This window comes from Protopterus annectens, chromosome 10.part0, assembly GCF_019279795.1.
Source record: "Protopterus annectens isolate FY-2018-M chromosome 10.part0, PAN1.0, whole genome shotgun sequence".
Classification (NCBI taxonomy): Eukaryota; Metazoa; Chordata; order Ceratodontiformes; family Protopteridae; genus Protopterus; species Protopterus annectens.
The window spans coordinates 1,631,348,827-1,631,372,570 of record NC_056744.1 but is presented as its reverse complement, the minus strand read 5'-3'; the positions used below and the strand labels follow the sequence as shown (position 1 = coordinate 1,631,372,570).

At 43.5% G+C, this 23,744-nt stretch overlaps 1 protein-coding gene across 3 annotated transcripts in view; it reads left to right on the top strand.

Moving 5' to 3' along the window:
- Positions 1 to 23,744, top strand: part of MAZ (MYC associated zinc finger protein) — a 520,299-nt gene that overhangs the window by 249,614 nt on the left and 246,941 nt on the right. For 2 of the 3 annotated variants that reach the window (XM_044086337.1, XM_044086335.1), the window contains exon 3: positions 21,488 to 22,167. In XM_044086337.1, coding sequence (XP_043942272.1) covers positions 21,488 to 22,167 — 680 coding nt within the window. The remainder of the gene's footprint in view (positions 1 to 21,487; positions 22,168 to 23,744) is intronic. The other variant, XM_044086336.1, reaches the window with a different exon arrangement.

Here is a 23,744-nt window from a genome sequence, read left to right as displayed (position 1 = left end):
ACCCAATCCATAGCAGTCCTGTTAAAGGGAAAATCAGTTATTGAAAGGGACTCAAAGGGGCAATAGTAGGATTTGTATGAGGCATATCCGATGTCCATTTTCATCTGATTCAACTGTTGGGACGCAGATCCAACTTGAATCTGGTCTTGGCACCTTTAAAGCTTTGGATTCAGGGCTCTTGCAACTCACATACCCAGTAATTCCCTATCTTTTATCAGAATACCTCTGAGCTTATTTTCCCCCTGAACTAGATGGTCGCATGGGTTCTGAACTCTGATTTAGGATAATATTTTCAAAAACATTTTTCTGAATTTTATTGTTGTTATAACATTAGCTGGTGCTTTGCATCTTTCCTTCCCTACCGCTTGTCTTTTTAAGTTTAGACAATATTTAAATATTTAGGTTTACATATTGACATGTTTGTCTGCATGTTAGTTTTATTGTTTTAGAATTGAAAGTTTACCATTAGAATTAGTTAATAGAAATTTCCAATGTTCATTGTGCATACAGCTGCAGTAATCACAGATGGGATCTCTGCTGTCAGGCGGGTCCTCGGTCGGCCGAATTCCAAAGTCTAGGTCCGGTGTCGGTTGTTGTTGCTTTCTTTCCTGACGTCAGTGAGGCAGGGGTATATAAGACACAGCCGACGCCATTTTCTTCAGTCTTTTTTGCCGCGCAGTGCCCGAAGCAGAAGCAGTTCGCAAGTGCAGGTTGGCCAGCTCCTGAATTTACGAAAAATTGGAAACCAAAGTCTTCTTTAAAGCTAAGTACCCCGTTGGGGAACCTTTTCTTGCCTCAGACCGATGTCAGAAAAAGTTAACAATTGTATTTCTTGTGGGAAGCAAATACCGCATAAGGATTTCCATTCCCTCTGCATACCTTGTTTAGGCCCAGACCACGACGTTTCGGGCTGTCGCTTTTGCGCTACTTTCAATAAACGCACTATTAAGCATCGGGCGGAGTTCGCCCAACACCTTTTTGATAAAGCCTTTGATTATAAAATGTCGTCGGAGACTCCGAATACCGTTTTGTCCAAAAAACACAAGGACCGACACGAGAGGTCCGCGGTCTCCACCGACACCAAAACCGGCTACACGTGGTCTGGTTCTCAGCGAGACGCCTATGCAGTCCCTGATTACCGACGACACTTCTTTGGCGGTGTCTTCTGTAACCGAGACCGCAGGTACCTCGGCCCATTCCCAGACTACAACCACCGAAGCCACTGTGTGTGTTGAGCCTCCTAATGTGGACAGGTCCACTTCCACCCATGGTGTCTTTAGACCCTCATCTTCCTTTTCCATTAAGGCCTTTACTAAGTCCAAATCAGCCAGGCATCCCAAGAGGCCTGTTGCACAGGGCCTATCTCCAGGCCCCATGCCTAAAAGGCAGATGCTTAAAATGGCTGAGGATTTAATTACTCTTATCAGGGGTTCCCAACCCCCTCCAGACAAGAGACCCAGAGTGGAGGAAGATTCTCCCTCTTCTGATCAGGGCTCCATTTTTTCAGAACATCCTGATGTAGAGGAACACTCTTACTCCCCTTTTGAAGATTCTGATGCAGAGCAGTCCATTCCTTCTGTATCTCCTCCAGAGGATTTTTCTTTTGGGGAAACCTTGCACACCTTGAGGGAACACTTCCATTGGGAAGGCCAAGACTTTTCTGATTCCAAGAAAAGACTTAGGGAATTTCTTTTGTTACCTCAGCACAGACCTCTGGCGATACCTCCTGCCTTGGACATACTTGATGATGTTTATGCAGAGGCTTGCCTTAATCCGGATTCCCTGCCTCCTGCCCCAGTCAAGCCTGATAGGTACTACAGAGTTCCTAACTCCCACCAATTTCTTTACAAAAGCCATAATGCTGACCCTGAAACCATTTCTCAAGGCCCCAAGGGAATGAAGGCCTCTACTGCTAAGAATCCACTACCTTCCGAAAGAGAGTCAAGATCCTTAGAAATGTGGGGAAAAAAGGTATATACCTCGGCCACCCTAGCTATGAGGGCCTTAAATTGTCAGTTTCATATGCTTAAATATCAGCAGTTTCTGTTATCACAATTAAGGAATAAAATGTCTCAACCTGAACAACCAGATTTGAAGGAGTTGCAGGATATGATGCACAGTGCAGAACAAGTGGGTAAACACACCTTACAATGTGGCTATGATGCCCTAGAGGCCTCAAGTAGAGCTGCTGTTACAGGATCAGTCATTTGTAGACATGCCTGGCTTAGGGAACAAATCTTGCCTGATCATGTGAAAGCTAAACTACTAGATGCTCCTTTACAAAAGGATGTGCTATTTGGTACTAATGCTGAGGAGATACTACGGCAAATGGAAGAAAAAGACAAATCTATGCAAACTGTCAAAGCTTTTCCACAGGTTCAACCACCACGTTTTAGCAGAAATTGGCCTTCTTAAAACTGGTCCTTTCCCAAAGAGGTAGATACAGGCGCACAAGGGGCAGAGGACAATCACAAGGATCATATAGAGGCAGGCAATGGCAAACTCCAGCACCAAGAGGTGGCGAAGACAGTGCACAACAATACAGGAAATAAACCCAATGACTTCCTCCATTCCATGCCAAGCAAGTCTCAGCTGGCAGCACCCTTGGGAGGAAAGCTGGCATTATTTACAAGAAATTGGCATATTGTCACAACAGACAAATGGATCCTGGACGTTATAAACAGAGGCTACAGATTTCATTTTCACACTCTTCCAAAAATGAGAGGCATGCCAAACCTGCCATACAATCAAAGGGCAGAGGCACTACTACAAATTTCAAAGTTCATAGACATGAAAGCTATTCAAGAGGTACCTACTCACGAACAAGGTCAAGGTTTTTATTCCAGGCTATTTCTGGTACCAAGGAAAGGAACCGACTGGAGACCCATTTTGGGCTTATCCATCCTAAACACATTCTTACTCGTACCAAAATTCAAGATGCTCACATTACAGCAGCTTCTTCCCATGCTGGGCAAGGAGTTTTGGCTGGTAACATTGGACCTCAAGGAGGCATACCTGCATGTCCCAATCAGACAAAGCTGCAGAAGATACCTCAGATTTCTTGCAGGTTCAATTCACTATCAATTCTCTGCATTGCCCTTTGGCTTATCTACTGCACCCAGAGTATTCACGAAATGCCTGGCATCAGTAATTGCCTACTGCAGACTTCAAGGGATACAAATTTACCCTTATTTGGACGACTGCCTGATCCAAGCGGACAGCAAGCACATACTTCTGGAACATCTGGCTTATGTAACACGGTTACTGAATTCCCTGGGATACACAGTCAACAAAGAGAAATCCAGGCTAACACCATCTCAGAAAATAACTTTCCTGGGTGCCAACTTGGACACAAACACCCAGATGGCCTATCTTACGCCAGAAAAACAGGGGCAACTAACTCAGTACTTCAAAATACTAGCAAATTGTACCAGGCTTACTGCAAGGAAAATCCTGCAGGCTCTGGGCTTCATGGCATCTTGCATTCTTTTAATCCCATGTGCAAAGTTGCATATGAGGAAACTTCAATGGTACCTAAAAAAACCTATGGTCTCAACACAGCCACAGTTTGGAAACAATAATACCAATAATTCCATGTTTGCAAAAGGAATTTCTATGGTGGGCCCAAGCATGTCAAACAAACACAGGCCTCCCATTCTGCAAGCCTCAAGCAAATCAAGTCATTACAACAGACGCCTCAGATTACGCCTGGGGGGCACACATGACAGACAGGTGCATTCAGGACAAATGGTCCCAAAAGGAAAAGCACCTTCACATCAATCAGAAAGAAATGCTAGCAGTGATAAATGCAATTACAGATAAGAACAGACAACACCACAGTAATGTGGTACATAAACAAACAAGGAGGAACACATTCATACCCCCTGTGCAGACTAGCTATGACACTTTGGAACTTGGCTCTGGAATGGCAAATCGAACTTCAGGCACAGTACTTGCCAGATTTGGAAAACACGCTGGCAGACAATCTAAGCAGAAATATGACAGATCCACACGAATGGAAGTTGCATCCTCAAGTGTTTACAAAGATAATCCAAGCATGGGGGAGGCCAGACATAGATTTCTTCGCCTCCCACAGGAATCATCAATTGGAAAAGTTCTGTTCAAGGACCTTTCATCCAAAGGCCTGGAGAGTGGACGCCCTTTCATTCAGTTGGACAGCATGGACAGTTTACGCTTTCCCACCTCTGCCTCTTCTGCCCAAGGTACTCTTGAAAGCAAGAGCAGACATACCGAAGATGATACTGATTGCTCCAGACTGGCCAAGACAACACTGGTACCCACTCCTGAGGAGCATAACACATACTCCTCCCTGGTCCCTACCTCTAATGCCTCTTCTGCTGACTCAGCACAGCTACAAAACTCTTCACAGTCAGCTGAAAACACTCAATCTCGCTGCATGGAAAATTCCTTAACACCACAACAGACCCTACTCCCCAAAGAGGTGCAGGATGTCATTTTGGAGGCCAGAAGGCCATCTACTAGAAAGGCTTACTCCGCAAAATGGAAACGGTTTTGCTCTTGGAATGAGAAAAAAGGCCAGGACCCTAGAAAACTGAATTTGCCTCAGGTATTACAGTGTCTAGCTAAGCTGCTGAACAGTGGACTTTCATTTTCCTCCATAAAAATCCATGCCTCAGCCATTTCTGAAGAATTCAACACTGATCCACCCTTATTCTCTCACCCACTCTTAAAACAGTTCCTCAGAGGGGCTAAGAATATAAGACCATCAAGGAAACAACCAGTACCAGCCTGGGATCTTAATTACATTCTGGAAAAATTAACATTGCCTCCCTTTGAACCAGCTGCCTCAACAGATTTGCAATATTTGTCCTGGAAAACAGCCTTCCTTCTGGCCATTACCTCAGCTCGTAGGGTTTCGGAACTACAAGCCCTCATGGCTGTGCAGCCCTTTCTCATCTTCCATCAGGAGAGGGTTTCCCTTCGAACCAACCCGTCATTTATGCCTAAAGTGGTATCCAGGGTAGCTTTAAATCAAGCCATACACTTACCTACCTTTTACCCCAATCCTCAAAACAAAGGGGAAAGGCTGCTACACTCCTTAGACATCCATAGACAGCTACGTTATTATTTGGACAGAACAAAGCCTTTCAGGAAATCAGACCAACTTTTTGTGTCCTATGCTGTAGGAGCTCAAGGGAAGCCAGTTACCAAACAGACAATTTCAAAATGGATAGGCCACTGCATACGGTTTTGTTACTCCTATCATGGAAAATCTGTCCCTACAGGCATCAGATCCCACTCCACCAGGGCCACAGCTACCTCTACAGCCTTCCTCAGAGGAGTTCCTACCAAAGATATTTTGGAGGCAGCCACTTGGAGTTCTGTGCTTACCTTCACAAAACACTACCATCTGCCTTTATATTCCAAAACTAGAGCAGGCTTTGCCACTGCTGTGTTGCAGGGCATTCTGGCTCATCCCAGTTCCACCTAGTGCCTACCACCCTGTGTGTAGCTTTGGGATTCTACCCATCTGTGATTACTGCAGCTGTATGCACGATGAACATAGTACAGTTTTGTACCTACCATAAATGTAGATGTTCGAGTGCTAATACAGCTGCAGTACAGTTTTCCCTCCCTCCTTCCCCTCTTGGTAAAGGCCTAGGGCCTAACCCCTCTTCATACAACCTGATTGGGTTATCCTTCTATGGTATATTTGCTTGCAACTACCGATTTTTGATTATATTGCATTGCATGTATATAAATATAATTTATGTATTGCCTTCCTTCTGGGGGCACCTGACATCTGGGGCAAGAAAGACTGAAGAAAATGGCGTCGGCTGTGTCTTATATACCCCTGCCTCACTGACGTCAGGAAAGAAAGCGACAACAACCGACGCTGGACCTAGACTTTGGAATTCGTCCGACCGAGGACCCGCCTGACGGCAGAGAACCCATCTGTGATTACTGCAGCTGTATTAGCACTCGAGCATCTACATTTATGGTAGGTACAAAACTGTACTTTTCATTTCTTCTGTATTTAAATTAGTATTGTTTAAAGATTAGTATGCGTGTGTGTGTGTGTGTCTGTGTGTGGGTCTATATTACGTCGTCGAACTTGTAGAAGTTGGAACATTGTAATATCGAACCCAAAAATATGAAAATAGTGAAGCCACTGCTGTTTTTGTGGCTTTGCTATTTCCTGCACTGTGATGCAATCTTGGAGTTGATACTTTAGTTTTTTTAAAGTTTATTTTTTTTTTTTTGTCACGGAACAATTCTTTTCCCTGGGGAAAAAAAAATTGCTGTTCCGTGACTTCATTATTATTGGGTTTCGAACTGTACAGTTCGATATTACAATGTTCGAACTTCTACAAGTTCGATGTAATATAGACCCTGTGTGTGAGACATTTTTCTTACCTCGTTTACCCTTTAATATGACTGATAAAAGTTTAAAAAAGCTTTAAAAAAGTATTCAAAATGTGGCCACTGAATTCCTTCAAAAGATCTCGACTCCTTTTTTCTCCACTGCATGGGAGTGGCACATTTGGACACAGACTGTGAAGCCATTGCTTATTTTGGCCACAAAGTCCTTCAAAATAGAAGGTATAAGTTAATTTTAAAGGGTCTTCTTCCAAAGCAAAGTTCGGGGGGTAAAACGGTGACATCCCATTCTCTGTCAACATCTAAAGGGAAGGAAGAAGAACTCTATAAACAGAGTCTTCTAAGGAGAGCAATACTCTAGAGAAAGGGCTCAAGAGAGCCAAAAAACATACTCCCAACCGTGCAGTTTCCTTGGGTCTGGTGTCAAAAATATCAGAATCTTAAGATACAAAGTCTTCACGTATCTCTTCTCCTTCTCCCCTGATTTTTTTTCCCCCTGGAGCAGGTTAGTCCATTTGCTGGTATTCCAACATTGGTCCAGAGCGTCCACAATCTCCTCTTCCTCCAGCTCTGTCCATTTTTCAAGGAGTCTTACCAAAGCTAGTGCCTGAGGGGACGGTTTGACTTCAGAACTTTCCGATCCATCCACCCCCCCTCAGAGCCATGGCTCTGATGTCAGTGTCAGAGGTGGGGTGAGTTAAGGCCTATGAAGCTCTCTGTGTTCCCCCCATTAGAGAGATCTCCTTGACACTTGATTCCCTTCTGCTTTGAGTCTTTCCATTGGGTTCTTTCCAAGCCAAGAAAAGAGTTGCCTCCATCTTATTCTGATCCGTCCCGGCTGTCTATGTATACTCCCGACTATGCTCCTTCACGTCTACAAGGGTAGTCATTTGCCAAAAACCGTGAGGAAATTCATTCAGTGAGTTCCCAGTCTGATTCGAACACGTTGCCAGAGGTTCCCCAATGACAAATCCATAGGAAACAGACTTGCAAATAGTATTGGCCTTGACAAGTCTTGTTCCCTTATCTTTGGCCTTACCTCCTATATTTTCCCTGGGTGCTGGCTTGCAGCTCATCTCTCCTGTCCCATCCCTCCGGGCATCTTTTCTCAGACCCAGAAACCTTGAAATTAACCTCTTGGTTCCTCCACTTCTAATGATGGCCAGAGATGCCAGTTTTTCAGGCAGTGTAGTAGATATCCTTATGACTTCACAGACGTCTTGCACCAGGAAAGTATATGGAAGTAAATGAAAAAGATATTCCTTTTGGGCTACAGGAAAGCGTTTGAACCCATTTTTTGTGCCCATTCCTTCCTTTTTAGAATTTTTGTTGGAATTGTTCCAAAAAGTTTCTAACTTTTCCACAAAGTACAGCTTGCAGCCATTTCTGATTTTCACGCAGAGCAGAATGAGACTCCTACACTCTCTTTAAAGGTCTGTAAGGTTTTTCTTAGAGGGACTTTTCCTTCTACAACCCCCCCCCCCCCTAAGGGATCCAATTCCTCAATGTGATATTACAGTGATGCCTCAAGCCCTTACACAACCTCCTCCTGAGCCAGCAGCTTCTGTAAAATTAAAGGTCTTAAGATGGAAGATGATTTTTCTGGTTTCAGTTACTCTTGCAAAGAGAATTTCAGAATTGCAGGACCTGTCATGCAAACAGGGTTTTTCTAAAACTGAGTTACTCCTTTGTTCTGAAAGTATCATTTGAAAACAGTATAAATCAGCCTGTTAATCTACCAGTTTTCTTTCCAAACTTTTCAAATAAAGAGTAATATAAATTGCATTTGCTTGATGTTCACAGACAACTTAGGTTCTACCTACGTAAGAGTTAAAGATTTCAGGATGTTGGATCATTTTCTTTGTTGCATTATCTAAAGCTAAACTGGTAAACTGGAATATGGTATTTACAAGGGTCACTATCTCAGGGTGGTTCACAAATTGTATTACATTTGTTTATGACAAACTGGGTTTATTATTAACCAAGAAACCAACAGCTCATTTGACAAGGGCAGTGGCAGCTTCCGCAGTTTTTCAACAAACTTTCCAATTGATGATATATGTGCTGCCGCCACTTGGTCAACTGTCCATACCTTGGTGTCTCACTATAAGTTGGATGTACAGTCCAGATCCCATACCTCTTTTAGCTTTGCTGTTCTCAGGAATATATTGCCGCCCAGCCAAATTAGTAGCTAGGGAATCTGTCCCAACAGTTGAATTAAGGACAAAAATGGACAACATTGGTTACAAACGTTATGTACTCACCATAATGATAAATCCATGTTGTCCTATTTTCATCTGGTTCAGCATCCCCCCCCTTCCAAATGAGCACATCCTATACTTAAAGAATGGATGATACTCTAGAGGAATCTTGCTAACGTAAACCTCAACAAGTTGGTTCCTTTTCTTTACATGGGACCTCCCTTTTTGTATTGTGCATAGTCTGTATTGGCTCTCAATATTGGAAGCCTATATACTTATGTTAGGCAAACTTGATTTAAGGTAGTTTGACAAAGGAGAGGGAATTATGGGTAGGGAAGGGGTTAGAGCCTTGGATCTTAAGGTTTAGAAGTTCTGAGATCGGATCCAAGTACCAACATTTTAACCAGATGAAAATAGAACAATATGGATCTAGCATTATAGGGAGTACATAACTTTTGTTTTTCTGATATTTAAGACAAATAACGTAAAACCTTTCTATGGCAGAAAATAATTCAAGCCAGTACAACTGTTCTCTACCTCAAATGAGCTAAAATATGGCTGTGTGCCAGCTTCAGCATGGTGCTTAGGATAGCTTGAGGTGCTGTCAGTTGTTTAACTACTTCTTCCCCATTTTTATCAACCTGATAAAGGTTGTTTGCCTTAGACTAGAGAAAAAGTGGATGGCTGGCCTGGCAACACCCAATCCCCATTTGCAGTTTGTGTCTTGTTTCTCCCTCTGCGTTACTTAAAACTCTTGTGACTAATGTTTAAGTCTGTTGGGGCTTTTTTATGTTCAGTATCTTCAGGACTAGGTTCGTTCTGAGTGGAGTCATGATCTATGAGTATTAATAGAATGTCGTATGTCATTCTGATGCCCTGTATGTGTGTTTCAGAGAAATATATATCATTTTGGTTCTTTTTTTTAATTTTATAGAAAGTTAAGATTTTCTCAGTGTTCTAACCATCCTTTTTTGGATACTTGTACACACCATGAATGTGTGCCTACAAATCAAGAAAATGGGGAGAATCTTTTTAGATGCAAGCAGCAGATATAAATTGATGTTTTTTGTGTTTCACTGTTTTAGTCCTGACTTGTGGTATTTCCTGCTGTGGAAGCCCTTGGCCGTCCCAACTACCAGAGTAAAAGTCTTTCCTCCTATGACTGACAGACATCAGTACATTGGGGTATAAGTGGAATCCGCCTACATCATTACCTCATTTCTTTCTTGCTGTTGGAACCCAAAGCACATGAAGCTGCACATGCATCGGTTGGATGTGCTAGAGTGAAAACTTCTAAAGCTAAGTACTCCATTGGAAACTTTTTCCTTTTTGTAAACTAATGTCAGAGAAAGTTAATAACTGCCTCCATTGTGGTAAACAAATCCCACACTGGGATTTTCATAGCCTCTGTGTTACTTGTTTAGGCCCTTCACAAGATATCCCAAATTGTTGTTTCTGTACAAGATTTAACTCCAGAACTATTGGACATTTTAGCAAGATTACTTAATGAATCCCCTGAATCTCCATGTGGGATGGTGTCCATTCCACATCCTGACATCGATCTGACAAAACGCAAATGGCCAAAGATTAGGCCATCCAAACATAGCCATTCACCATCAAGATAGCCCGCCATGACTGGTTATCGTGGAAGTCAGGTAGGCACCTTCACAGCCCCCTCTCGCAATCAATAAGGCCTCTACCGAGACCCTTTTGGAGGCTGGTATGCCTTCAGAACCCTCTACACTGTCAGCAGTCACTGAATGTCATTCGTCGGTTGAGTACAAGACCGCTAAGCAGGCCTCTGCTTCCAAAACAACTCTACCGTTATACCTCAGAGGTATTGAGGAGTCCGTGTTGCCGACACCCTTAGGTCAAAACAAAAACCTACAACTAGGAAATCTTCTTCTCATCTTCCCAGTCCTCCCAGCTCTTGATCTTAAAAGAAATGAGTTAAGTTGGTAGAGGGCCCCCACACCCGAATCTACCTCTGGGAATGGGAGAAAAGACACCATCTCTTTCTTACTGACCCTTTTGAAGCCAGGCAGGACTCTCACTAGGAGGGCTCAACCTTTGCAGATGACCCTTCCTTGTGTCCATTTCAGAAGTCTGACTCAGAGGAAACCTTACTTTCGGCCTCCCCTCCTGAGGACATATCCTTTGGGGAAACTTTAAACTCTCTTGGGGACCTTTACATTAGGAAGAACAAGATATTCCCCTACCCATGAAAAGAGTCAGGGAATTCCTCCACCTCCCAGAACTGAAAACCCTGGCAGTACCCCCCCCCCCATTTTAAAGGTGGTTGATGATGTGTTTCTAGAGTCCTCTTTGAGACCAGACTGCTTTCCGCCTGCACTCGGAAAGTCTGACACCTTCTACAGGGTTATGGTTTCACATAAGCACCTTTTCAATAACCATTCAGCAGATCCACAGATTTTTGGTCCTGGACTTCAGAGTTCTAGAACCAGCACACCCACCCAGGAGTCTCCTACCCAGTGATATGCAGGTTAGAGCCCTTGAAAGATTTGTCAAGAAAGTATACACTTTTGCCACAGTATCTGTGAAGGTATTGAGCTGCCAGTTCCACTTAATAAAACACCAAGAGTCACTGCTTGATCAGATGAAGCAAAAACTTTTGACCACTGAAAATAAGGCCTTATCTCAAGAATTAATGGACGTTAGGAGGCACGCATAGCTAAGAGAGCAAGACCTCCCAGAGCATGTAAAGTCCAAACATTTGGACGCTGCCTTGGATAAGGAGTCACTCTTTGACTCACAAGCAGTAACCATTCTCCGAGATGGCGGACAGAGCTAAGTCAAGCCAGACAACAGAATCCCTTGTGCAGGAGCAGCTCCCACATTTCAGCAGAAACTCAGCCACGACTACTCATCTACCCCATCACCAGGGACTTCTTCTAACCATGTCTCTGGAAGGAAGGAGTTGTGATCCTTTCATCGCCTGTACCCCCCCCCCCCAAAAAAAGAGAGAGAATGTCACTTCTGTCCCTTTCGCTTTTTCAAGTCTTAGGACTTCTGTTTGCCCTTTGCAGGGGTTTCAACCTTCACATCTTGTAAACTGTGTTCTACACTAAGTGTTTCTTAGGGATCACAGTCCTGTAAAGGTTACTTCTGACTGGTTCCCAATAGGGAGTCTAGCTGAGGGTTAATGGGCCTTTATCTAACTCCAGATTTTGATTATTTGCACCTTACCTTTTTTGAATACTTTAGTGCCCCCCCCCGGGCAGTAACATAGCACTTGGTGACTAGCATGGTACTGCTCAGCTGAGACTTGGTAACAAACAGACCTTAGTTGCTTCACAGCACCCCTAAGATTGGAACTTAGTATAATGGTTAAGGTTTTGACTCACTCTCACAAGGTGCAGAGTTTTATTCTCACCTTGGGAAATGGAATTGGGGAAGACATAGATCAGCCTGTTAAGAAAGCTGGCCTACTAATCAACTAGGAACCTGGAATCTGAAGCTCACCCTCAAACAAAAATCTGTTCAAGGGTGGGACTACTTTGGACTGTAACCTTCTTGCCCCAGGAAAGGTGGTCCCACCTCACCAACAGTTCAGTACATTGCAGACAGGCCAGATGTGTGACATAAATCCTTGCCTGAGAGGCAGAATTTATGAATACAAGCTGTTTGTGAGAATGTCATACTTTCTGGATAAGGGGAAAAAGAAGTGACCCCAGAAGGAAGCAGTTTGTACACTAAAGCCAAAGTAGAGCACACTTTGTGTAATGGACTTGAGGAGACGTAACTTCATCTACAAAAATAAATCTTCTTACAAACATGAATTTGTCTTAACTCTGGCCGACTTAGCCTTTTGTTAGCCACTTCCATCTCCCTACTCCCCAAGCCAGGATGCACATGAGGAGACCTCTGTGGCACCTTCACAAGGTAGGGGGCCAACAGCTAAAACTTCTTCCTTCGGTCGGAAAAGGCTTATATCTGGCCTATAAGGCATTCATGTGTGGTATACCTAGGACTCTCCTGTAACCTCAAGCCTTCCACTCAGCTAACAGCAATCTCAGACTTTTATTATCCAAGGACTACTTCAGTTATCTTCTTACTACTGTTACTAACATAAAGGAAGTGGAAAGCTTTTGGACAATAGGTGCTTTGATCAGCTCAAAGGGCTTCTCTTGCACCCAAAACAGGAATCAAACCCAAAGGTGCTGTTCGTGCTCACAGAAATTGGCACACTCATCTATGGCACAAAATCTAGGGGAAAAAACATCCCTATCCTCACCATCTAGCTATGGGGATAGATTTACAGCCCCCCCATACTAACCCTAGGGGATGGCACTAGCAGGCTCATTTCATCCAGAGGATGCTCTACCAACAAACAGGCAAATCAGAAGCCTGTAGGTATCCTCAAGTGGCAGTTGTGTGGGAGATTTCTCTCATTATGGCAGAGGGATGGGGGACCTCACAGATGGAACTCCACACCACTAGAGAAAACACACAGTGAAGCTACAGACACCTTCTTGTTTGGTTAGGCTTTCATGACAATGGCCTGTTTCACAAGAATACCCAAAAATCATGAAACTGCTGGGTTTAATTATAGCACCAGTTGATTAATCCTGCTCTGGTACTTTCTTCTCCTTAGCCTTCCTACTAACCCTTTCCTTATAAGTTTGGAGCATACATTCTTACTCTGTCTGTTAGCTGGAAAGTTGCTGTCTTGGGGGGAGGTGGCAACTATCGCTGTGGCTTCACGTGCTACTACACTGACTTCGGAGACAGAACTCCGGGCACCCATTAATACTTCCCCTCCTCGCACACTTCTATGGAATAAGCTTGTGCAGGACATCTTATGAAAAGCCAGGTGGCCTAGCTCCAGAAAAACCTGGGCAACATTATAAGAAGGCTTTTGTACTGGGGTTGCACAGTTCTGTCAGGACCCCACAGGGCCAACATCTCTGTTTCTGCCAGTCGTACTCTTATATCCTCTTTCTGTTGGCTTTTCTTACCCATCCTGCAAGGTTCAGGTTTCAGCTGTTTCAGCCTTCATACTCTCACACTCACCTACCTTCGCCCACCCTCTGGTAGGGCCTTTTACTCCTGACCCCCCAGGTGAACTCGTACACCATCTTGCTACTCATCCCTTGTCTTAGAAAAAATGTAATCTTTTGATATGGAACCCTGCCTGCTTCTTTCCTTTCTTGTCAGTTGAGGAATCTGATTCCCTAGGCTTTCAGTCATAATCCTACCCTACTATATGGCCACTATAAAAATTGTCAGATTTTTCTGGCCATTGAAATTGTACCAGTGCTTCCCTCTAGGGAGGGGAACCTGTATCTTGTAGGCCATTTCCAAAGGGATGTCTTTTTCTCCCTCTCTCTCTCTTTGCCAGTGCACTCTTTTCAATCATCAACAAGAAAGGATATCTCCTTTTGTTTGTAAGAGGCCTTTCCATTGGGACAGCTGGGCACGCCTACCAAGAGGAAGAGGAGACGGACATATGATCATCTGTACTGTTTAACATCAGACACTACTCCAGTTCGGTTTTTAATACTATTTCCCTTCACACCTCCCTTTCTCATCCTATTTTACCACCTCTCATCTTTTAAGCTTTGGGAACCTTCCCACAAGTCAGGACTGCAACAGTGAAACACGTAGAACATAATACAGTTGTGTACACTTACAATAAATGTAGATATTCCAGTGTATTCAATGTTGCAGTCATCTTTCCCACCATCCTCCCCGCCAGTAGCCTACAGGGTGGCTATTACTTTTTCTCATGTACCAGGGATCCCTACTTTACACTCCTACCTGCCTAGGGATCCTTGCCCTGTCCACCTGGTCTTGACCTGCTATTCCATGTGCCGTGGAACCTTACTGTCCACTGTGTCCTGCCAAGGGATCCTTGCTCTATCCATCTAGCCTTGACCTGCTGCTCCTGTTGGGGGGGGGGGGTGCTGCAAACAAGGGGCAAGAAGACAACTGAGGCAATGATGTAGGCTGACTCCACTTATACCCTGGTGTACCGACATCAGAAAAGTGCTTTGGCTGGTCATAAGAGGAGGCAAGACTTTTACTGTGGTAGTCAGGCCAGCCACGGGCTTCCATAGCAGGAAATTGCACAAGTCAGGACTGCAACAGTGAATACACTCGAACATCTACATTTATGGTCAAGTGTACACAACTGTACTTTTGTTCTCTGTTTGATTACCTTCTCATATCAAAATACATACACTCACACTTTCAGGAGTGACCACATATATGGAATGCATTTATAAAGGTGAATGTCATTATGGTGAACAGAAAACACCAAAACTCCAAAAGCCAAAAGACTGTGCCCCCCTCCCCCACCGCACAGTCACACACCCCTTGCTTGATTATATGTACTCCGAGTTTGCACTGGAGCGATGAAAGGACAAATTCCCTGACCCAGCTGTACTGCGGCCTTGTTGACTTTTCTGTTTTCTGCATTTTCTGTTCGGTATAATGCTGTTTGACGTTTCGTCTTTGCAGTTGTTTGTCACTCCCATTATTAAAATGCTACATCTACAGCTTGCTGTTTGTGACACTGAATCAGGCTAGGTGTGCAGCACTGAACTGTAAATAGTTAAACAAATCTTTTTTTTCAGTTTTACATAAGAGCCTTTTCATGCAAAACTTGAAGGGGATTGCAGTCAGAGCACTTCATGAAAAGACAACGTTAAGGACTTCTTTGTTATGGTAAGACTTCTGACTGCACTTGATCTTTAGTGAGTCATTCTCATTCTAGATTGTGCATAGCCCCTCTCTAACAAGTACATTTTGGGGTAGATACCAGTTGGCTGTTTTTATCTTCAGCCTAAACACAACCAGCTATCCCCAAAGTGTTTCATTTAACATCATACTTTCAGCAGTAGACGTTTTAACAGTGGCATGCAAGTTTTTATGGAGCAGCTAGAGGAAATGGTTTGTATGTGCGAAAAAGGAGGGTAGTAGCTACATTGTCATTAGATAAAGTACATAGCATGAGGTTTCTTTCATTATGCCGTTTTCCTTTATTTGTTCTTGTTCCTTTTGTAATGAATCTTCTTTTAAATGTGCAGACTTTTAAATTATCCGCAGATAAAGCATATGCAGTCTGTGTTTACAAAATACAGTAGTGCATGAAGCACCATAATTACTGTCCAAAATCTGGGAAAAAGATAAACTTGTAAAGTGCTACTCTACACTAGGCCGTATCTTAACAATGCTTAGGAGTGCGTAACAAAACATTGTTAGGGCACTGTAAGTGCTGTTAAGCTCAAGTCTCTCGCTGGGGACTAACCGTAAGGGACAATGTCTGCTGACAAAGAACAGTCGTAGAAGGTAAAGCAGCTTTTAAAAGTTGTTAGAAAGTTACTGTGATACACTTAAAGAAAGTGTGGCTGAATGAAGTGGCTAACTGCTTTTAAAATCTGTTTACATTTTTGCTAAAGGAGTACTTTGCTTCTGCCTGCTGTACATCTCAATTATCCCTGACTATGCAGACTGTCCCTAATTTTGCCTCATATTTTTGTCCTGTCCCTTGTAAAAAATTAGATTTTCTGGTAATTTTTTGGTGATTACAGTTAGTCATTAATGACCAAACATTACAGTTACATACTACTGTTGTTCAGAAAATGCTTGTTGATATGAACAAAACCTGTTCATAAGTGTGTACTAGGCTAATGGCCCTGGAGCCTTTACAAGCCTAGCCCATAGGATTACCCTGGCATTGTGCCACCCGACCTTAGTTCTCAGTGCCTCTGTCGAGTAGAGCCACTGGAGTGATCCCCGGGGGTAAATTTTCTATTTCCCATCCACTCATCAAGATTTCTCTTGAAGATGGCCAGTGAGGTGCTCTGTTTGACATATATGGGAAGTGTATTCCACAGCATGGGCAGTCTCTGGGTTATAAACCTGTCCCTCCAGCTTGTTCTGTTGATTGTGGTAATGAGGTTGAGGTCACTGGAGGGTGTGGTGTGGAGGGATTGGGATTCCTTTAGATGTAGCATTTCTAACGGAGCTGGGTCAGACATGGCTTTGTAAGTCAAGCAGAGATCGCCTCTAAGTAGGTGATATGAGACAGAGAATATTTGGAGTTTTTTTGAGTCTGTCCATATAGGACAAGTGTTTAAGGCCTAGGATCTTCTTTGTGAGGTACTTTTGCGGCCTCTCCAGTTGTTGCAGGTGTCTAGTGAGGCACATGCCAAATGGGGCATTGTACTCGATGATTGGCATAATGAGGGAGACAATGGCCACTTTCTTCCTGGATGCAAAACCCTTAGTAATGAGATGTGCCACATAGAAGGACTTTCTGACCACAGTGGCAGTGTGGTGGTCAAAAGAGAGGCTGCTGTCAACCTGTGTTCCCAGATCTCTTATAATGCTTTCTATGTTTATTGGACTACCATCAATGTAGTAAGTCATGGGAACTGGGTTTTTCCCAATGGGGAAGTCGACACATTTTTTGGCATTGAGTTTAAGGCCATGGTTCCGACACCAGTCGTTGGTCTCACTGAGGCCTTTCTGTAGGATGTCAGCGTCACTTGGGGAGTTAATAATAGCTCCCAACTTGCAATTGTCTGCGAACTTTGTTACCTAGAGTCCGTTCGTGTTGACCTGGACTTCAGAGAAGTAGATGCCAACAGGAGGGGACCCAGGACCGAGCCCTGTGGAACTCCACTTCTGACTGGTCGGCAGTCTGACTTGGAGTCAGCTACTTTCACACTGTGGGTTCTGTCTGTGAGCCAGTTTGCACCCCACCTAGTGATATAGAGGTTGATGCCTTGCTTAGTGAATTTTTCTATGATTCCTGAGTGGGGAATAGTATCAAAGGCCTTAGCCAGATCAAGGTAGGCTATATGAACCACCTTGCCTTCATCCACAGCTCTGGTGACTGGCTCAGAGAAGTCGACCAAGTTGAGCAGGCATGATCTACCATTTACAGAACCAAACTGTGTGGGATCCAGAGTTTGGAGATTCCATATATCCTTGTTTATTAGGTCCATGATGATGCATTCCATAGCTTTGCATATCAGACTCGTCAGGCTAATGGGGTGATAGTTCCCAGGGTCTGTAGTCGCTCCTCCTTTGTGGAGAGGGATGACTGTAGCAGTGCGCTATTTGGTAGGGACAAAGCCTGAAGTGAGGCTGTGATTTAACAGGGCACACAGGTGAGATGCCAGTTCACTGTGTACTTCCTGTAGAACACAGCCAGAGATATTGTCAGGTCCCATAGAAGCTGTATTCTTGGCCTTGGACAGTGCTGTTTTAACCTGTGCAGCAGTAATTGTGGGTGCATGGCAATCTACTGGTATTGTTATTGGTCCTTTGGTGGGGGAGAGAGGGGAAAGTTGGCACTGAATCTGTTGGCCAGTATATTGGCAATATCTGTTGGCTCGATCTAGGCGGTACCATTCTGCAGTAGATCAGAGCAAATCTGGGTATTGCCATGGAGATTCTTTACATAACTATAGAAGACCTTGTGGTTGTCTTTACTTATCTGCTGCAGTCTGTTTTCATAGCTAGCTTTATAAGATTTGATGAGAGATCTCAACTTTTTGTTGAGCCTGATAAGGGAGTTTTTCCAGTCTTGGGACTTCACCTTATTCCACATCAGTTTCCTCCTTCTGTTGTAGAGTCTGTTTATGGCAGGGGACCACCAGATTGGCTTCCTTTTTTTGGAGGAGAGCATCTTGGTTCTATTGGGTATGGTGAGATCCATGCATTTGTGTATGTTTTTGTAGAGTGCATTGGTGTATGATTCGGCGGTCATGCAACTATTCTCCATTTGCATGGGTGCCATGAAGCTAGCCACCTCTGTTTTTAGGAGCCCAAAGTTAGCTTTTGAGAAGTTTTTCACGGTGGTTTCCTTTTCGGGGGAGGGTGGAAGGGATGTGGATTTTCAAGGTGATTTGTTTGTGGTCGGATCTAACCAGGGAGAAGTTGACTATTGGTGTAGAGCAACGGTCGCCCATGTTAGTAATGACCAGGTCAAGGATATTGCTACCTCTAGTGGGGTTAAGAACGAGCTGATCCAGGGCATTGGAATTAATGAATTCTAGGAAACATTGGGGAAGTGTATTGGTACATGAATTGTTTTCCCAGTTAATGGAGGGGTAGTTGGTCGCCCAGTATGAGAGTGTTAGGTTCGACCCTAATATTCTCCAGGGTGCTTAGGAATATGGAGTGTGAGTCTTGGGACATGGTTGGAGACCTATAGCAGGCTACGACCTGAATCGCTGTCTTGCCCAATGTTAGCTGTGCCTGAAGTATCTCTGATGCATTATGTTGGGCTACCAGTCTGAAGGTGTGTGCATCCTTTATGAATATGGAAACACCACCACCTTTGGAGCTTCGGTCCAAGTTCTGGGGCTGAAAGGTGTGGAATGAGTTATAGCCTGGTAGTGCAGGGGTGCTTTCTGCTGCCTTGAACCAGGTCTCTGTTACAGCACAAATGTTGATGTTCTCCATTTTAAGGAGTGCTTCGAGCGAGTGCATTTTGAGATTAGACTTCTAGCATTGAGCAGCATGACCCTCGAATTGCATTTGTTTGTAGCTGTTACAGTGGTAATTTGGTCTTTGGAACACTGCCTAAAAAAAGGCACTATAGGGGTGGAAGAGCCTTGGCCAGTATCTGGAAGCCCAGGAGTAACAGATGCAGGCCATCTCTGGCAAAGTGTCGAGGTCTGTCTGTCTGTCAGTCATGTCATCCCAGGCAGACAGATACTAGATCCGAATGACACCAGAATCTTAGCCAATTGTTGAAATCAGTCATTTTCTGCTTATACTGTGGTATCATTCTGGGCGATTGAAGGAGGCTGCTCAGGGCTATGGTCATACCCGCCTGGGCTACATAATCCGAGAGCTCCTCTATGTCTCTTTTCATGTAGTCCAGGGATGTACGTCTCAGGTCATTCACACCCACATGTACAATGAAGAGTCATATTTGTACCTGTTGTTGAGGGACCTGAGTGAGTGCGTTATGTGCCGGATCCTGGCACCTGACAGACAGCTGACTGTTACATTCAACCTAGTGAGTGGGATATCAGTGTGCCTCACTGTCGAGTCACCTATGACTAGTGTGTTGGGCTTGCTGTTTTGCCTTAGGGGCTTTGGTTGAGTGACACAGTGTTTAGTAGAGTTGTGTGTCTCGTGAATAGTGTTGTGTTGTGGTGGTCGAGTGCGTTTCTGCCTTGGAGGTCTGTGGGAAGATTTTTATTGAGAGCCTCCGTGAAGGTGGGTGTGTGGTTTGTGTTTTATGTGATGAAGGCAGTGCTGGTGTGTGTTCTGGAGGGCTATGTGTTCCTTGTGGTGTGGTGCAAGTGTGGACCATCTCCTCTTGATCAGCTATTCCGGTCTTGACGGGAGAGTGCATGGCTTCCAGTTTGGATGTATAAGTGCATCTCTCACAAGTGTGAGTGTTGGGAGGTAAGAGGAGAGAGGGTTGTCAGTGTACATGAGGCAGTTGCTACATTGTCTCAGGATGCCCAAATTCACCAGGTTAATAAGACAAAGCACAGGGGAACTCACCTTTAGACATGCTTGGAGGGGTGGGCATTAATAATAAGTACTGGAACTGTTTCCTTGTAGAATGTTTAGTACTGGTAGCACTTTTGTGTGCTACAATAATTGCTACAAGAAGTCTGGTAATGTGCTAGACTAATAAGCTAGTAAAAGTGCAGGAGAGGAGCGAACTAGCAGATCTAAGGGAAAAATTGAAGAGCAGACTTTTTGGTACTGCTCAGAAGCTTACAAACAGTCCTGGATACAGCAAATTTGTAGGCTAGATAAGCTACCCAGTGCTTACCACTCCCAGTGATAAGCTAGAAGGCTTCCATCTGACACAGAAAGGCTTGGGGGCTCAGAAGCTTACAGACAGTCCTGGATACAGCAAATCTGTATCTGGACTTGACTAATTACAGGAAAGGCTGGAAACAAGCTCAAATGCAGGCTTTTAAACCAGAAAGTTGAAAGAGATGGAAAACACCAACCAGACAGCCAATAAACTACAATTTCTGGCTCAGAAACCTCACATCTTGTGGTAGATAAGCTACCTAGTGCTTACCACTCCCACTGATAAGCTAGAAGGCTTCCCTCTTACTGTTTTCCAAGTGAATTAGATCAGTATTTAAAAAACTGAACTGCCATAATTTTGATCCTTTGCCCCCCCCCCCCCAAATTATTTTTGGATTTGTCCAGAATTCTTAAGCAAAGAGGGTGAGAGGTATGGAACTGTATCTGACAGCACTCACTAAGTGCTTTACTTACTTTCAAAGCCAGTAAAACCGTTTGGAGTCCTACACTTTTTTTTTTTTGTAACTGGTGGAAAATGGAGCAGATAAAGCCTCATACATTACAAAGAATTATGGATGGGTCCACTATCATAACCCTGTATTATGATTTCTTGACACAAATGCAAAGATTAACCTTTTAAGCTTCGCTATTGAGGTGAATTTCTTGGCATGCATGTCTTCAACACAGAATAAGCTGGTTGTGATGGGAGACCCGATCGTAATCCTTTGTATTTGTGAAGCAGTTTGAGAGAGATGTTTGTATTTTTAATTTGATCAGATATGTGTTGGTTATCTTCAGGAGTTGTATGAACTGATAGTGTAATCATGAAGTCACAATAAAAAATCCACTGTTTCCATCTTGAATTTGTAGGTGCTATGAGAATGTAGCTAAGAGCTTTACCAAAGACCTTTAGATGTTTTAAAGACCTTTATATGTTTTTTTAAACTGTGCTCATATCCAAATATTTGGTTACTATAGTCTTTTCGGCTACTTAACACTGAATATTTAATATGTAAGTCTTCTGAATATGCATAAAGTTTTATTAGGATCACTTTAAGTGACAATCTTCTTGGCTGCTCAGAATGTCTTGCAATTTGTAAAGACTTATTTTTGTTGGAGTTTCTGTTTTACCTGTGCATGTGTTTCTGTTTTATTAGCAGGCAGCAGCAGTGACACAGCCTTCCCAGGATTCCTTGCAGGTGGACCTCCTTCCTGTTCTCAACACAGTTGCAGCTGCACAGGAGTTGCCCCCACCTTCCATCACCACCACCGTTAACACAGCAGCTTTAAAGCAGACTGATGTTATGAACTCTAGCCCTCCACCACCGAACCAGATGCAGAAAAAGTCAAAGAGCAAAGGGCCGTATATCTGCTCACTCTGCGCAAAAGAATTCAAGAATGGTTACAACCTTCGGCGGCATGAGGCAATCCATACTGGCATCAAGCCAACCTCATCTTCACATATGAAGGTTCCTACGATGGTACCCCTAAGCTTGCTGACTGTCTCTGCCGCTGCTATCAGCAACACGGCCAGCCCTGTGCAATTACCTAATTCAATCAACACCACAGTCAGTACTGATGATGGCCTTGTCACAGCCACGGCATCTGGGAAGAGGATACGTAAGAACCATGCTTGTGAGATGTGTGGGAAGGCATTCAGGGACGTCTATCACCTGAATCGACACAAGCTGTCCCACTCAGATGAGAAACCTTATGAGTGTCCAATTTGTCAGCAACGATTCAAGAGAAAAGACCGCATGAGTTACCATGTGCGTTCACATGAAGGTGGTGTTCACAAACCATATGTCTGCTCCCACTGCAGTAAAGGATTTTCACGGTGAGTGGGCTGAAATCCATAAGAGGGGCAGAAATGAAAGATGTTGGCAGTCTGTTGTAGAAAAACATTTTTATTGCAAATATCTTCATTGAATCCATTTGAAGCGTAGAATGGTAGTCATTTTTTAATATATTTATTAACATGGCATTTCTGAAAAGTGACATAATTGCATATACAGTAATAGGAAAGAAAACAAAAAATAATATTTCCTTTGTTTTCTGATACAATATACATACATGTTTTCTTTTTAACTGTTTTAATTAATTCCAGCATTACATAAATTGGCCCTGGGTGATTCACTGTTGAAGAGACACTTTAATCCTTTGTGCAAAAATGGGAAAACTGGTTGTGGATGGATGGATTACATAAATTGTTCAGTTCTATTCTTCTTCTGCACATTATCTTGCATGCTTTGTTCCCACTAATCCATATATTGTTATGTAATTTGCTCCTTCCCTTTTCTAAAGTTCCAGTCTCCAGTTGTTCTGTCTCCTTTGCTTTATTTACAGTCAGTTAACGTTTTGATTTCCATTTTTTTTATTATTTTTTTTTTTTGCAGCCAGTAGCATTAAACGTCTTACTGTGTCTGGGCAATTCAGATCCCATATCCCAACTCAGAAGAATCATTTCCTTAGTAAACAACTGTTTGTTTCCCCAACATTTCTAGCAAAGTACTCTACAGAGGATTTTTTAAATCTACCATCTTGTTTATTTTTTTTTGGTCCCCCTTGGGACATCATTGTCACGGGCCTCCAGTGCCCCATGTCCACGCTGGATCTGTCAACTTGTCTCCTACCCTCAGGCATACTTCAGTATCCCTGGAGCTAGTTGAGGATCCTAAAGGTGTCCCAGGGGCTTAGCCATCTATGCTTCCATCCTAGTTTTTTTTCTCTTTTAGGTGCCCTGATCCACTCCCCACATTTGCTGATTCATCCGAGAACAACTTCCCTGTTTGGACCACATCTGTCGTAAGGGAGTGTCATCAGTGAATGCCCTCCCACTCTGGATAGGCATGTCCATACCCTCGGCACTCTGTCAGTCAGCAGAGCCACTAATCAAACTGTGGTTAACTGGGCCATAGTTAGGGCTTTAAAAAAATCCTAAACCTTATGGATTTTGTTGCATACTTTTAAAGCTGTACAGATGTCCTCTTATTGTTTCTTTGTATGTTGCCTATCCATTCTATTGCCAATCTTTTCTAACCTCCTCTGATTGATTCTTATAATTGTCATGCAATATTTTATGGGACGTACTGGTAACCCGGTACATAAAAATCCACTACCAATCATCAGCGGACTGGAGTTCCGCTGTGGCAACCCCTAACCGGGAAAAGCCGAAAGACACAAACAAAACGAATTATTCCCTTTTTCAACAGCTCGGCTAAGAACACTACAAGAGTTGGTCTTTTACTTACCACTCCCCTATTCCATTCTCATTACATGTACTCTTATCAATCTGTGGGAATGTTAGCATCTTGAGGCATGTATGTCATTTTTCTTTCTTCACCTGATTTAACAGTTTGAAGCAGGAATCCAGGTTATTCCTGAGAAGTGATTCACTGGTAAGTCTGTCGGCAA